The sequence below is a fragment of the Cupressus sempervirens genome, chromosome 4, assembly GCF_028749045.1.
Source record: "Cupressus sempervirens isolate cs-2001-9-10 chromosome 4, ASM2874904v1, whole genome shotgun sequence".
Lineage (NCBI taxonomy): Eukaryota > Viridiplantae > Streptophyta > Pinopsida > Cupressales > Cupressaceae > Cupressus > Cupressus sempervirens.
The window spans coordinates 768,552,954-768,569,582 of NC_143121.1; the positions used below are offsets into that span (position 1 = coordinate 768,552,954).

At 34.6% G+C, this 16,629-nt stretch overlaps 1 protein-coding gene across 1 annotated transcript; it reads left to right on the forward strand.

Moving 5' to 3' along the window:
- Positions 1-13,115: 13,115 nt before the first annotated feature.
- On the forward strand, positions 13,116-15,459 carry LOC149563640 (flavanone 3-dioxygenase 2-like). Its single transcript, XM_089826805.1, has 4 exons — positions 13,116-13,465; positions 13,667-13,914; positions 14,006-14,327; positions 14,449-15,459. Exons 1-4 carry the CDS (start codon positions 13,199-13,201, stop codon positions 14,737-14,739), a joined length of 1,128 nt encoding a protein of 375 aa, XP_089682931.1. The 5' UTR covers positions 13,116-13,198; the 3' UTR covers positions 14,740-15,459.
- The last annotated feature ends 1,170 nt before the right edge of the window (positions 15,460-16,629 follow it).

Genomic DNA, 16,629 nt, shown 5'->3' on the forward strand with positions numbered 1-16,629 from the left:
ATTCCCTACTCTCTCTCTTATATGCACTCCCATTCCCCCTCTCTTTGTATCTCACTCTCCCACTCCCTCTCCCACCACCTATTCTCTCTCTCAGGCCACTTTCTCTCTCTCTCTCTCTCTCTCCCCTCTCCCACCCCCTACACTCTCTCTTTCACACATACACTCCCATCCCCCCTCTCTCCCCTCTCCCATCCCCTACTCTCTCTCTCTCTCTCACTCCCATCCTCTTCTCTCTCTCTCACTCTTGCTCTCCCTCTCCCACTCCACCTCCCATTGCTTACTCTCTCTCTCTCCTCCATCCCCTACTCTCAATCTCTCTCTCCCATCCCATACTCTCTCTCTACCACCCCTACTCTCTCTCACACTTCCTCTCTCTCCCATCCCCTACTCTCTCTCCCCTCTCCCATCCCCTACTTTCTCTCACTACCACCCCTACTCTCTCTCACACTCTCTCCCATGACCTACTCTCTCTCTCACACACTCCCATCCTCCTCCTCCTCCTCCTCTCTCTCTCTCTCTCTCTCTCTCTCTCTCTCTCTCTCTAGCTCCCTCTCCCACTACCTACTCTCTCTCTGCCATCCCCTACTCTCAATCTTTCTCTCCCATCCTGTACTCTCTTTGCCACCCCTACTCTCTCTCGTACTTCCTCTCTCTCCCATCCTATACTCTCTCTCTGTCACCCCTACTCTCACACTTCCTCTCTCTCCCATCCCATACTCTCACTTTGACACCCCTACACTATTTAGGTCTCAATGGTGTGTATGAACTAAAGTGCACATGCGCTATTAAAAAAAAAATTTAAAAAGCTTTAAATAGAATGTGTGCACTATAGGATGTATGTGATATTCAAAGCTTTGCATTCTACCAAGCCTAAGGCTTAGTTTTTCCCTGGGGATCCAACTCAAAGATTTAGAGTCTATAAATTGATCAAAGACATGCTTTAGTGTAAACATAGAAAAATGATTAATTTTTCTTATGTTCTCTCCTTCAAGTTTCTTTGTGGTTGAGCATCGATAAAATCAAGTTACATGACATTGTAGGTCCCTATGTTAGCTATAGAACCATATAATTTATTTTTTATTTGAACTATTTCGAACCTTTCATCTATAATTTCTTTTGAATGTATGTCCATTTTTTGTCAAACACTAACATGTACTAATTGGGTTATATATTTTAGCTCATTCATCAAATTTTGTGACAACTTAGTTTTTTAGAAACTAGAGTCCATTTTACACACTTTGAAAAAATGAAGTTTTGATTTTAGATTGGTTTTCAATCATTTCTAGGGGGAGCACACAAATATTTCATATTTTTGAGATGTGTTTAATTCAAAAATTCATTAAAAAAATACACATTATAAAATCACCCAAAAAATATGGGATGAACTTTATAGTGTTAGTTAACTTTTGACTAGAGCGCTTAAAGAATTTTGAGAAAAAAAGTTAAAATTTTAGGGAGGCCACACTTTGTATTGTGTTATGTTTTTTTGGAATAAATAGTACCACTTTCTGTGGCCCAATTTTTTGAGGACCTAAAATGAAACCATTTTGAAAATAAAATAAAATTGCAATTTAGAAACTAGATTCAAAGAACTACTACTTTTGTTTTTGTCATATCTTAAAATTTTGACCATAACTATCTTCAAATTTTTGTTGAAGTTCAGAAATTTTTGATTTTAGAAGAAAAGGTGTCCACTTATGCCCCCCTTTTGGCATCACAACTTGGTGCACTTCCCACATTCATCTAATATTATACTTCTCCCCCTTTTTTACATAAATGCCAAAGGTTTATAGTACATGTTAATACCAAAATGTGACAAGAAATCATAATGTACCTTCAAAATCAATTCCATTGTCTTGTCCCAATTTTCTTGTAATACCTTGCTTGCATGTAATACAATCTACACCTCTGTTGATAACTCCATCATGTGATCAACTATTGAGAAGTTATTCTCATGGATGAGTGTCTTAGCATGTGTACAATGTCTTTTCATAGCATCCATATTTGGAAGAATCATGCCTTGGATGTCTACAAGTATGTCCTCGATCCTACCTTCTTCCCTTAATAATTTTTCTTGCAAATTTATTAGAAATGTTATCTTTGAATAGTGAGAAAAGTTATAGCTTGGGTCAAATGACAATTAGTGTTCACTTGCCTTCAAGTCTTCATCTATCTTAGATAATTTTTCCTTGATTCCTTGGGTGAAGATAGATGTATCATACAACTTACTAAATAATGAAGTTATATTATCTGCAGATGTTTCCAATGAACTAAGAATAGTAGATAATTCTAGATGGTTTATTACAATTTTCTACACCACTTTTTCCAATACCTTGCTCAAAAAATTTCTCTTTCCTCTTTGTAGTAACTTATTTTGTCCATTCAAATCTTTATTGAATTTTGAGACAAATTCTACTGATTGATTCAAAATAGGTTGTGTACTATCAACCTTAATACTTAGTGCACTTAAAAATATGTTCTTTATATGTTCAAGCACTCGATTTTCCTTCATTTTCTATTCTCTAAGCATTTGTTGCTTATATCTTTTCTATTGTAATTTCCCTAGGATGTTCATCTTATCACTAGTGAGGGTAGTGATATCCTAGTTTGGAATAACAATATCCTCATCTAAATCTATTTAAAAAGTTTCTTACCCTTCTTTGATACTTTAGTACTTAGTTGAGATTGGTTCTCAACTTTCATTGTACTTGCTATTAACACATTTAGAATTGTAACAATTGTCAAAATTGAGGGGCTAGCAAAAAATGTAGATATGTCACTGATAGTATAAATATCATGTTGTTGCATTGTCAAATCTAATGATGGAGGCACTTGTTGCTTGGTAGATGAAGTGTTGATCACTTCAGTCAATGTAGTACTTAGCTAAACAAGTGCAAATATTGGTTGGGTGCATGGTGTTGAAGTAGTCTCCACAACCAACTCGGCAGAAGCTTTCTCAAAGCTTGATACCATTAAAGTATTGCTTAGAGAGTGAGGAAATGAGGCCACCACTGCTACTACAATCTTTTCTGGGTATATTTCCTCAATACTCTAAATCTTAGGGAGATTTTCCTCTATAGCTTCCTCTTCTTCCTCCTTATTATCCAAATTTACATATTCTATTTCCACATCTTCTTCGTCACCATTGTCATCATCTTTCTTGCCATCTTCATCATCTTTGTCACAAACATGAATAACAACATTACTAGGTTGATGAAGGTTGTAAATAATTTTCCATGTAGTTGGGACTGCCTTTACTACCTATTTAATATCTTTTATTAGTATCATGCATGTGTTGAATTTAAAAGTGAGATTTTCTTCATTTTTCTTCAAAGATTCTTTCACATCTTTCTGACCGAGACTCAATATGAGTTGCCTTAGAGTCTATTCAAAAATGTCTTTTGTAGTCTTCTTTGCATGCTCCCATCTAGACTTGATTACTTTCATAAGCTCATTAGGAATTTTTTGTACAAGTTGATCAAGTGAGTACTTCCATTTTCTCAATTTTGTCATCATCATTTCCTCAATCTACTTTTTCTCATTTTCATTCCTAGTTTCATATGTGAGGGATTTGAAATTCACCATTCCTACTTCTCCTATTTCCTTTATTTTTTCTTCAAATCTAGGTGGAGGCTTTTTGAGAATAATTTGCTTAGCATCGTCCTCAACTAACTTCAATTTCTTCCTAGATTCTGATGTCCTTCTTGTGAATAATATAGTTTATGACTTAGTAGGTTTGGTTATGATAACCTTATCTTTCTTTCTTATAGGTTTTTATTTGTCAAACTTGGCTTCTTCTACTTCATCCTCTACATAATCTTCTTCCACATCATCTCCTTTTCCCTCTGTCAGTAGTAGAGTAGAACTTTCTTGTTTTAGTTTTTCTTTCCTCTTTCTTCCTTTGTTAACTATTTGAGGAAGCTTAATTTCAAGTTAGATATCATCACCTTGGCTTCTTCATAAGTCCCAAAATATGGTTCCTTAGGATCCACAAGCTTGTTCAATAGAGCCTCAATGCTATCTTTTATATCATCAATGTTAACCTCATATTCAAGAGGCTTAACACTTGCCACCCTCAGTCTGATTATCTGAATGTACACTCTATCATAGTCTACCATGAAACAAATATCATCTTTGTAGTCCTCTACATGTTTCTTTGGTATCCTATATCTATTATTCATCTTTTATTTGAATGTATCAAAGTCGTTATCCATTATACTGTCAAAATTTTCACCCATCTCTATTATGTATTCATTAATCTATTTTAGAGCAAGTACATCTTTTCTCCATACAACTATGCCTTTATAAGGGAGGAATTTTTGTACAAAGAAAAATAAACAAGTTATGAGTGAACCAAACTTACATGGATTATTCTTAGAAACTTTTATGCTTTCCTTGTTCTTATTGAACTTATTCAATAACAACTCCACAAGATCAAATGACATGTTGTTTTTCATCTCCTTGAGGGACGAATCTACTACCTCACATATCACACTATTGAGATGAATGGATCGATAGATTTTGTGGGCGATTAAATGAATTCCAAATTTAAATTCCATGTCTATGATTCCACTTATCTTCATTCCTCTTCTATCCTACTCAGAAAGGGTTTTCTTTGCTAGTAGCCTAACGTAGTGTTTTGGCCACCTTGGCTTTGTTTAACATCAGAATGCTAGTGATTCGATGAATCATCTTCCTTGTGATCAAAATAGGTCGATCCAACCATAACTTCCCATTGTGAGCTCAACTCAAGATGAATCTTATCCATTTTTCCTTAGAAAGAATTTGTGGTTGTACACCTACTGGGTAAAGAGATTTGGCAATTGCTAGACTGATTTTGAATGCTAGAAGCTTGCATTTTTCTCCTTGAATCAACATTTATAATCCTTTATTCTCTTTGTTGCTTGAAGAAGCCATGCTTTGTAGGGTTTCAAAAAACTTTGAGAATTCTTTGAACAACAAATACATAGTTCACTTGGAAGCATAGAAATCGCTCTTCACAAATAGCTTTGAAAACTTAATGGTGAAAATGAATTCAATTTTCTTCTTTTTAGCAAATTTTCACTTTTCAATTGCCATAAATTCTTTGGTATGATGACTTTCTCGGTGAAAGACTATCTCCCGCTCGATTTTTTCTTTTGATACTCAATAGACATTCATAGTTCGATAGTCTCAACATTACTCGGTAGAGTCTTCAACAACTCGATGTCCACACATAATAATTCAGTGTAACTCAACCTTTCTTTGAGTTTTCACAACAACTTGTTGATCCTTGTGCATCTTGAATGATGATATGGATCTCTTCTTCTCACCTTATGTAACTAATATGATTTGTCTACTACAGAGTCTTAGTTCCAATTATTCCTATGGGAAATTCAAGTTGAGATGCTTGTGTCACCCAACTCTTTAGTGACATTTGCTTCATGACTTAAACTTTCATTCTCATAAGATTTTGGTATCCATCGCTTCTTCTTCTGCTTTCCAATATTGCTAGATTTGACTTTCTTTTCATCTTCAATTCTTCTTATTTCCATACAATTCTTTCCAAGATGTCCAAGTTCTATATAAATAAAACATCTTCTAGTGGTGTCTTTTTTTCTCATCTGATGTTTCACACAATTTCCTCTAATGTTCCCAAATTCTCCACAGTAGTGGCATCTACACCATGTGTTGTAGTCTCATCGAAATAATTCTTTCATAATCTATTCTACAAGATTCAATATCTTGGTTTTGCACTCTAAAGATTTGTGTACTTTTTTCTTGCAATTGTGACATTTACCTTCAAACTTAGGTTTTTCCCTGCATTCACTTGCTTTATGATCATGCTTATTGTAGTTGTAACACTTTCCATTGAATTTTTCTTTACCATTACTCCAAAATTGTTTGATGTATGACCTAACTTACCATAATGATTACAAGCACACCCTTGATTCCTTTGAGCTCCTTGCTTGGATGATTCACCTTCTTCTATGTACCCTATCCTAGCTTTTCCTTTGTGTCTGTACTGACTTTGCTCATTTAACTAATTCATGCTTTCTTGAGATTTCAATATTTTTTCATTAGTTTTCTTTTCAATGTTTACATCATTCTACAGTCTTTCATTTTTTGATATTAGATTCATGAGTTCTTCATTTGCATTAGTGAGCTGATCAACAAAGTCTACTTGCTGAAGGGATAGATGTTGAACTTCATTGTTCTTTTCTTCTATCTCTTCTTTGGCTTTGTCTTTTTCTTCCATGACATCACATAATATTATTAACTAGATTTCTTGTTCTCTTTTCAACTTTCTAACTTCTTCTTGAAGATTAAAATTGTTTTCTAATAGGTATTTCATTGCTTCATCAACTTCATATAAATTTCTTTCTTGATAGATATCTTCATTTTTTTATTTAGTGTAGAGATTGTCATTCATTTGTACTACAATATCCTTCCTTCATTTCAATGATTGAGAGAGTTTATCTTTTTCTTTCTTTAGTTCATCAATGGCTAATTCAAGATCCAACCTTTCATTATCAATAGCCTTATCTATCATGTATACCTCCATTTCCTTTTATCTTTGCTCAAGCTATTAAACTTTTTCTATGAGAATGACAACGCTTTGATACTAATTGTTGGAGATATGACATAGGCTAGGTTATTGAGAGGGGAGGTGTGAATCAGGACACAATAAAACTTTAATCATATTTCACTAATTAATCCTTCATTAATATTTAGATCTAATTGCATGCATGAAAGAATGAAATCAAGTAAAAATTCATAGTAATTTGACACAAGATATGGTGACCTAGAAAACTTCCAAACAGAAAGTAAAACTAGGTTGGGGATAATACCCACAAGATTTAGTACTATAGTATAAATTTTGTATGTTAAGGCTTACAATTGATCACTTTTGATGATCTTTCTTGTTAGTTTCCATATGGACTGCTAGGTCCACTTTGTGAAAGAATTTACAAAACATACAATGAAGTATGCACTCAGTAAAGAGATTTGACAAAGATTGTGAAGTCTACCCTATTTAAGGATTTAAATGATACACCTCTTAGGATGAACCAGTGGTTGATGTATGATCTACAACTCTAATTTTCTATTTGAGATTACTTTGAAATGTGAAATTCACCTTGTTGTGATAGATAAATCTTTGTTGTCCCTTATACTGATTGTAGCCTTCTCAATTTGTACTTATGCTCTTCATATTTGTTAATACTTACTTTATTGGATATGATACAATTCCTTACATATATACCAATCCAAATCACAATTTGTCAAAGTTGGCTACAACATAGGTTTTCATCAAGATCACAAAGTTGGCCTAACTACTCACACTTGGGTTTAGAAGACAAAATCGGTGATGCTTTGATACTCAACAACTATTTTTGACACTTGACATTGTCATGCACTTAGTAGATGTAGAAGCTTGGTTTATACTAATCACTTCCAAGTATCTCTAACTCGGTCAACACTTGTGTGACTCAGTGAATATTGCAAAACTTGATATATAAACTGAATCACTTGTTTGACACTCCATCACTTGGTCAACACTAACACTATGAGCTCAGTATACACTAAATCACTTGGTTGACACTCCTTGGATTGGTTAATACTAGATTCTCATCATTAATACTACAAGCTTGATAGATACTAGAGACTGTGGTTGACATTGTGCAACTTTGTTAATATTGTGAAACTTGGTAGATATTGCTCGTCATGAACTGTATAAAGATTCTTGAACTTAGTAGAAACTATAGATCTGAATAACAACCATATTACTCCATAGTAACTAGAGTACTTGGTTAACACTACAAACTAAAAGGTAAGCTCAGTAAAAACTTAACCAATTGACTAAGTGTGAGTTAATAATAAACAAAGTTTAACCTTAATGTTAACAATGATAGCCTAGGGTAAGTTGAAAAGATAATTCCAATATAGAACCATGGGTAATATAGCGAGTACTTCTGATAATATAGAGGCTATGCTTCAAAAAATTTCTAATGTGGTCATTTCATTAAAGAAAGAAATCAATGGGCCTACTCATTCTTTTCATCAACATCATTGAGAAGGTTGTAGAAACCCAAATGGAGGTAAAGCATTGAAAATACCACATATTCAACAAATATTAGCAATTGAACATGCCCTAAAAAGAAAAAATATGTCTGCTTTTCATTTATGGGTGGGTCATGATGGAGATACATGTGATCAGATATAGGCAGATGATGGATAAGAAAGAACAAACAATTAAATATCCTAAAAGTGAGTATGATCATGCTCCTTGTGGCATCTCTCAAAACTATTTTTTGGAGTATGAATAAGATTCATAGGCAGGAGGTGACTATTTTGGAACTATAGAAGGACCTCAGTTAATACTAATGAACATGGGTTAGAAGAATAAATATTAGATCAATAATTGAGTTCCTATAAAAAATAATACACCATCAAACATAGTTGATAAAGATAGTGGCATAGTAGCTTCAACTGCACAAAAGGAGCACAAAGGTAATTTGGCTAATTCCTTTGACATCATATGATTTTGTAAAGAGGTAAGAATCCAAATATCTCCATTGGAGTACTTGAAGTCTAATCTAATCAGTTACATAGATTAGTTGAGCATTGTAATAATAAGGATGTGGGTCATGTTGATATTAATGCTAATGTTGATCATCACAATAAAGATAGCACCAGTGGAACTTCTTTGACTGATGAAGATTTTGCACTCCCTATGTTGTTTATAGAAGAAGAACCTATTGTCTAACCATGTGCCCAAATAAAAAACTAGATCCCTTCTACATTTTCTTATTTATCAACAGAAATAGATTGAGTAACTACATCATAAATTCAGGAGACTCTAATAATGTAATGCCTACTTCTATAGAAAAAGCTTTAGGACATCCACTGACTAAATTTTTTTAAAGATGTTATTCAACGGATGAAAAACAAGTACCCTTGCTTAAATAGATAAAAAATGCTCAAGTTTCCCTTGCTACCTATCCTTCAAGAAGGTTAAAACTCACTATTCTAGTGGTAGATATCCCTACAAGTTATGTCATGCTCCTAAGTATAATTTTTTGTAAAGTCATGCGGGGAGAGATAAAACTACATTGGACTTGTGCCACTATTCAAGTTGGAGATAAAAATGTGAAGCTAGAACCAAAAGAAAAGGAAAAATTCACTATCCTAAAATCAAATGATCGTAGGTCTCTAATCTTGTATCTTGAAATGTAGTTTGGTAATTACATGTTTTTCTCTAACACCCCTTATATTTTAGAAGAATTAGAACAAATTTAAGGTGATCATTTTTGGACTTTGGAATTTGATGGCAGTTGTGCTAATGCTAGTTCAAGTGTGGGTGTAGTGTTGATATCACCTAGTGGGGAAATGAATTGCTTGGTTTATAAGTTGATTTCAAAAATACTAATAATATTGTAGAGTATGAAGTCCTTCTCCTTGGAATAATGGTAGAAAAATAGAAAGGAGTCAAGATACTCAAAGTTCAAGGAGATGTAGAATTGGTGGTGAGACAAGTCAAAAGCCAATATGTAGTAAAGAACTCATGATTGACGAATTATCGTAATAAGCTGTGGGATGAAATTGAGGGTTTATATGGTTTTTCAATTATATCAGTACCAAAGAAATTCAATTAAAGAGCTGACACTTTGGTAGTTTATGCATCTTTATTCCTACCACATCTTGATTTGAAAGATCAGATCTATAAAGTAGAAGTTCTATGCAGGTCCAATGTCCCTGATAATGAAGATTCATGGCAAGTGTTTGAAGATGATAAACAAATACTAAAATTTATTGAAGGGGAAGATCCTTTTGAATTCTTTTATTTTGAAAGAAGCACTAATTCTAGTGATGATTTAGTGATAGATGACAAAAAGAAAACAGAGGCTAATATGATTCAATTGAAAGGTAATAAGATTCCACCTCATCTATTTTCTTTCGAAATGTTATTTGGTAGGGATGATGGACACGTAAAGAGAAAAAAATATAAGAAAGGAAAAACCTATGGTGAATATGATGGAATCAATATAGGGACAGGAATCAGCCCAAAAATGATAAACATAGGAAAGTGTTGCACACCAAAGGAGAGGATAGAGATTAAAAAATTACTCATTGAATTTCAAGATGTATTTTCTTGCGGCTATGAAGACCTTAAAAATTTCATGGGTGGAAAGTTCAAACATGAAATCCCTCTTAAACTAGAAGCAACATAATTCAAGCAAAAACAAAGAAACTATAATCCTATAGTTGGAGAAATCTTCAAGGAGATTGACAAAATGTTGTAGACTAGTATCATATACCCTATTCATCATTCCACTTGGGTTGCTAATATTGTGCTAGTGAGGAAGAAGAATGTTGAGATAAGAATTTGTGTAGATTTCAGAAATCTAAATCAAACCTCACTCAAAGATAATTTTTCTCTCCATAATATGGATTATCTTTTACAAATTGTTGTGGGATCATAAATGATGTCCATGTTAGATGGATTTTTAGGATTTAATCAGATTTAGGTAAATGAAGATATTAACCTATTAACCTATTTGAATATTAGACCTCTCACAACCTTGGGTTTGTAAACAATATCCAAGTTTACCAAGATAATTCTAAATTTTCTTCCAAGCCCATCCAAAGGAAATTTTCCTAGATTTTTTCCAGCACAAGGGCTATAATGCCCAAAATTTTAAAGATAGAAAGTGCACTGGAATCCCTTAAACAGAAGCAATAAAAAGTTTAAGTTCTTTGGCACTACTAAGTGCCTTTCCTTTCCATGATCCAACTTGAGTCCTTTTGAGCCTTTCAAGTAATGTGTTCGAGAACTAGTGGCTAACTTCATGCATTGTGTGTGGGAGGCCCAAATAAGTGTCCAAGACAGAAGCTACCTGACATCATAGAATATGTTGACCTAGTTTTGCCAAATAACCTTTGTATTGAAGAAGCAAACTTTTTCTTTTCTAAAAATTGATATGTTAACATAAGGCCTATGCATATTGGTAAAGAATATTCTTTTTTTTTTTGGCCTCAATGATAGAAGAGATATGAAACAAGAAGGTCTTCTCCACAAATTTTTCTAGATGACCTTCATGGGGGGGCGGGGGGAGAATGCATGGCTAGTTTGAATCCTTGAATATCACCTTCTTCCACTTTGGATGTGAAATTTCTACCAAGTACCTTTGCAACCGTGATGAAAAGTTAAGGTGATAGGGGTCTCTTTGCCTTCCACCCCTCACCAAGGTGAACAAACCCTAGGGAGAACCATTGACAATCAAAGAGTACTAAACTATGTTGATCATAACTTTGATAACCTTAATGACCATCTTGTTAAACTCAATCTTTTCCATCACTCTGAGGAGGAAATCCCAATTGACAAGATCACAGACTTTTGATATATTCAAGTTAAGATTCTCCCTAGGCTTACTTCTCTTCTCCATACAAGAAATTATCTCATGAAACATTTTCTACTCTCATGTATATAATGAATTATCAGATGAGAGGAGATAGTTGCATCCACAATTTGTCGTCTAGGGAAAAAAAGTTTCTATCAAGGGCTTATAAATCTATATAAAAGAAGTTTGATGTAGTTGATTAGAATTTTAGAGAAAAACTTGTACATCATGTTACACAATATTAGATCTATTGGAAGTCTACAAGAGTCATAGGAACAAAACTAATCAACATCTTGTTTAAACTTTTCAAGAATTTCCTTGTTCTAAAAATGTCCCTTACAACTTCAGCCAGGTCCCTTTGAATGAGTTCCCTAAAAGATTGGGAGAAAACTAGGGAGAAGCCATCAAAGCAAGAGGCTTTGTAAGATTTCATGGAGAACACCGCCATCTTCACCTCCTCCTTAGAGACCAGGCTAAGGAGAAGCTCATTGTCAAAATTGTTTAGCATAGAAGGTAATGTATTGAGGTGCTTCTCCCTATTCTCAACATAACTATTTATATTTTGGGTAACCAAAGTATCGTTAAAGAATTGGGCACACCACATTCTGAGCTCTTTAGGCTTGGGGAGAAGGGTATTATTGCCATCAAGCAAAGTCATAATAGTATTTCTCTTATAGTGGAGCGATGCTGATCTATGAAAGAATGAGGTGTTTATGTCTCCCTCTGTCAACCACTAAATTTTGGAGCATTGCTTCTAGTAGAATTCCTCCTCTGTAATGGTTTCCTTCTAATTTTTCCTCCATTTTTATTCCTTTAGGTGGTCTTTAGCAATACTCCCCCTATTCTTCCATGTTAACTTGTAGCCTTTTCAGGTTGTCTTCAATGACCATCTTTTGCATCAAGATGTTGCCAAACAAATTTTTACTCCATGAGATAACCTTCATCCTAATGTTCTTCAATTCCTTAGATATTCGAAACATAATCGTCCCTACAAATTTTCATATTACATTATGTATATAAACAAATAATAAATTTTCATTTTAATTGAAAATTATGTAAAAGTTATTTTTTAAGACCACATATAAGAATAAAGTTATATTATATTATAATAATAATTATACTGTAATTTGATTTTGTAAAAGTTATAGTTTACTTAAGATTCAACTCAAGTCAATTATAATTTTACATGAATTAAATACATGACAAGTAAAGATTACTTAATAAATCTTAAAGATTTTTACTAATTTTATATAGATTAATTACTGATATATATGTCACTTTCACATACCAAAAAAAATTAGAAACCTTTTAATTTTAAATACTTTCGTGTTATAAAATATGATTTAGGACATTCATACAATTTTTATTATTTAACAACTACATCCAAACACAAAAGCATAATGTAAGAATTGTTTAAACAGAAAACTAAAGATTCGTAATTGGATTTGAGTGATAAAAGGCAAGCGGGAGAAAACTGATTCGACCGCCCTAAGAACTAACTTCACTGCTAGGCCCACCGACTTCGATGACGTTAGTAAGCCCATGTCACTCCATCGACAAATCGCTGACGTCATCTTTTTTGAATCGTGCAGTTGGCAAAATTATATTTCCATTGAAATACGGTATTTATGTTGTAGTCGGTAAACATCTACACGTCTACAACTCAGCTGTTTAAAGTATTATGAAAACGACGTCATAGGATTACGTTTCTCAAGTAAATACTTGGGAGATAAGGGTTACAGTGTTTTGTGGTTTTAATAAAATTCTCTCTCTATATATACATCCCAATCTATGCAAGTTTATTGAAGTTGTGAGATATGGCAAAGCAGTCGTTAGCAGGAGACGTGATATTGAGAGAGGAGAGAAGCAGTTGCAAAACGCCGCCAGTCATGTTTCATGATATCCACCATTGTCATCAGATTCCAAAGGATTATATCAGACCTCCAACAGAGAGGCCACAACTCAATCAAGTTGCTTCTTTAGGGAACACTTCAGTACTAGATTTATCTCTTCTCGATGGCCCTAATAGACATTTGCTCATCCAAAGAATTAAAACCGCTTGTCAGCAAGACGGTTTTTTTCAGGTGAAATTTAAGTTTGTTATTGTCTGGTTTTCCTCTATTTTGTGAAAGTTGTTTCTACAATTGTGTATCTTTTCATCAATGTTTTCCATCGCACATTCTATAGTCTGTCATTAGAACTATAGAAATGGTAATTTGATTGCGAGTACTTTCTTCAATTAGATTTCTATTGATTTGAACTCACTCATTTTTCTTCTTGTTCAGGTTGTTAATCATGGTGTGTCTGAGGAACTCATCAACCAAATGCTTGAAGTTGCCAGAGAATTTTTCAGCATGCCCATTGAGAAAAGAGAGAAGTTCTATTCTGAAGACCCTTCTAGTGTTATACGGTTGTCAACTAGCTTTAACATTGAGAAAGAGAAAGTACACAATTGGAGACAATTCTTGAGGCACCATTGTTATCCTTTAGAGAAATATGTTGACACTTGGCCATTAGAACCCACTTCTTACAGGTACTTTTTATTAGAATTCTCCATGATTTCCTTCTCACTATGTACTAAATGTTGTGGATCAATATAGCTATGATTGTATTTGTTCACGCAGGGAGGCTGTTGGAAAATATTGCACGGAGGTGAGAGCTCTAGTTTTACGCTTGTTATCTGCCATTTCTGAGAGCCTTGGACTTGAACAAGATTATGTTGAGAAAGCTCTTGGAGAGCAAGCTCAACATATGGCAATCAATTATTATCCACGATGCCCTAATCCGGAGCTAACATTTGGCTTACCAGCTCATTCAGATCCCAACGCTCTCACAATTCTTCTTCAAGGTGATGTTTCGGGGCTCCAAGTCCTCAAGAACAGACAATGGTGTGAAGTGCAACCCATGCCTAACGCTTTTGTAGTCAATATTGGAGACCAATTGCAGGTATACTACTAATATTAATCCTTACATCAAAAAATGAGACCACTATGTTATATATTAAGGTTTTTATTTTTTTACCTGACTAATTTTTTCAATACCCAACTCTTTTTTTTTCTTTTGGCAGGTATTGACCAATGGAATATACAAAAGTGCAATTCATCGTGCATTAGTGAATGCAGCTGAAGCACGGTTCTCAATACCGACATTTTACTGCCCATCGCTTGATGCAGTGATTGCTCCTGCTCCATCGTTAGTGACCAGTGATAAACCTGCCCAATATAGAAAGTTTACATATGAGGAATACTACCAGAAGTTCTGGAGTAAAACTCTTGAAGGATATACGTGCTTAGATTTCTTTAGTGTTGATTCTTCAAATGTATCTCCACCGACAGAAAATGGTAGCATGCAACAATAATAATTGTTGTTTAGCTCTCTAGTCTGACGGACTCTACGCTAGTGTCACATCTACAAGTGGTTCTATTTCTAAGAACACATGTCCAAGTGATTCTATTTCTTTGGCATTTAGGTTTTTTTTTCTCGTTACAGTTTTCCATGTTTCCATAAATTGCAAGCCCTTGGGCTCACGTACCTTGTACTATCATGTTGGAATATTTATTGGATTTAGTTGTTTGCTCCTGGAGCCAAACACCCACCTACCACCCTTGAACGTTCAGAAAATTTAATATGGGTAGGTGAGTTTTCAAATTCAGAAATGAGTGGGAAAACATTTTGCACGTATGACAAAAATGAATGTTTACATTCATTCGATCAGAGAGAGAGACAGAGTGAAAGTGAAGAAGAGACAGAGTGAAAGTGAAGAAGAGTAGATCAGAGAAGTTGCAGAGAAAGTGGTTAGCAGATCTAGTTTGTTGCAGGGACAGAGGAAGTTTATTTCATGACAATAGTTGCACGTGCTTCTTTGTGTCATCCTGTAAGTTCGTAGTTTGTTGTTTGATTCAATCTATTGAAGCAGTGATTGCTCCAGGTATTGTAGTATGCAGCCACTAGAGCTGTAAGTTTGAAGTTTGAAATTTTAGGGTTACTTTAAGGTTTTCTGGTTGAAGCCAAATGCTCCCAGATTTTGTAATGATTTAATCTAATTTGAATAGAAAGCAAGTAGGCATACTTGAATCCATTGTTCTTCTTTTTCTATTCCTTGCATTTGAAAAGTTTATTTGAAAGCTTTAAGTTCTGGCTCTCTAGTTTTAATGGTGAAAAGGAGTTCACGTTATAGTTCAAGCCGAGTTCACTTGGTAACGTCTTCTACTGAGCTCCTCCCTAAAGTGGCTACCGACCTCACTCAGTGTTTTCTTCTACTGAGCTCCACCCTCTTGTGGCTACCGAGTTCACTCGATAATCACACTACCGAGCTCACTCGGCATCCTTTGGCTACCAAGTTGTTTCTTCTTCATTTACCGAGCTCACTCGGTAAACTCTCCTGCCACTCAGTTTCTTAGTGTTTATCGAGAAAAACTGTCACTCGGCAATTGTGATTGCCAAGAAAATTTTTAGGTTTACGATTGTGAATGATTTTAATTTTTAATATTTCTTGCATGGTATTAGAGCTTTGAGGCCCCACATCCAAAGTGAGTTAGGGAAAAAAAATTTCTTGAAATATTTGATATGGTAGGAGATGCAGGAAAGATATGGCAGTAGCCACCACCATTCAATGGACAAAACTATGATACATGGGCAAAGAAGATGAAAACCATTATGGTTGCAAATGATTTGTGGGAGTTTGTAGTTAATGGGTTCAATGATGTGACAGACCCATCTCAGTATGCTGCTCTCACAAATGCACAAAAGACTCAATTGAAAGAGTCAAGGAGAAAAAATGCTAAGGCATTAAGTTTGATTGAGGCAGCCATGACAGAGATAGTATTCCCAAAGATTGCAGCAACAAATTATGCAAAGGAAGCATGGGATATCTTTGAGATGAACTTCAAGGGGACTGATAAAGTTCATATAGTAAAGCTACAGAATATAAGGAGGGAGTTTGAGAACCTTCATATGAAGGAAAATGAATTAGTTGCAGACTTTAGTTCAAGGACCTCCAATGTGATTAACCAACTAATGTCAAATGGAGAAGACTATCAAGAGCAAAGGATAGTGGAAAAGATATTGAGGAGTTTACCTCATAAATATGACAATTTGGTCATGACCATAGAAGAGGCAGAAGACCTCACTATTTTGACAATGGATGAGTTGACGGGTACTCTTCAAACCCATGAGCATAGGATCAATAGATCTACATCTTCTTCTTCCCAAGAGAAAGCATTCAAGGCTCAGTCAAATTCAAGAGGAA

Bases quoted from the DNA above. Each gene is read 5' to 3' on its own strand.
- LOC149563640 (XM_089826805.1), top strand. From the start codon at position 13,199: ATGGCAAAGCAGTCGTTAGCAGGAGACGTGATATTGAGAGAGGAGAGA. The intron at 13,915-14,005 runs GTACTTTTTATT...TTGTTCACGCAG, and splicing joins TTAGAACCCACTTCTTACAG to GGAGGCTGTTGGAAAATATT. The intron at 14,328-14,448 runs GTATACTACTAA...TTCTTTTGGCAG, and splicing joins ATATTGGAGACCAATTGCAG to GTATTGACCAATGGAATATA.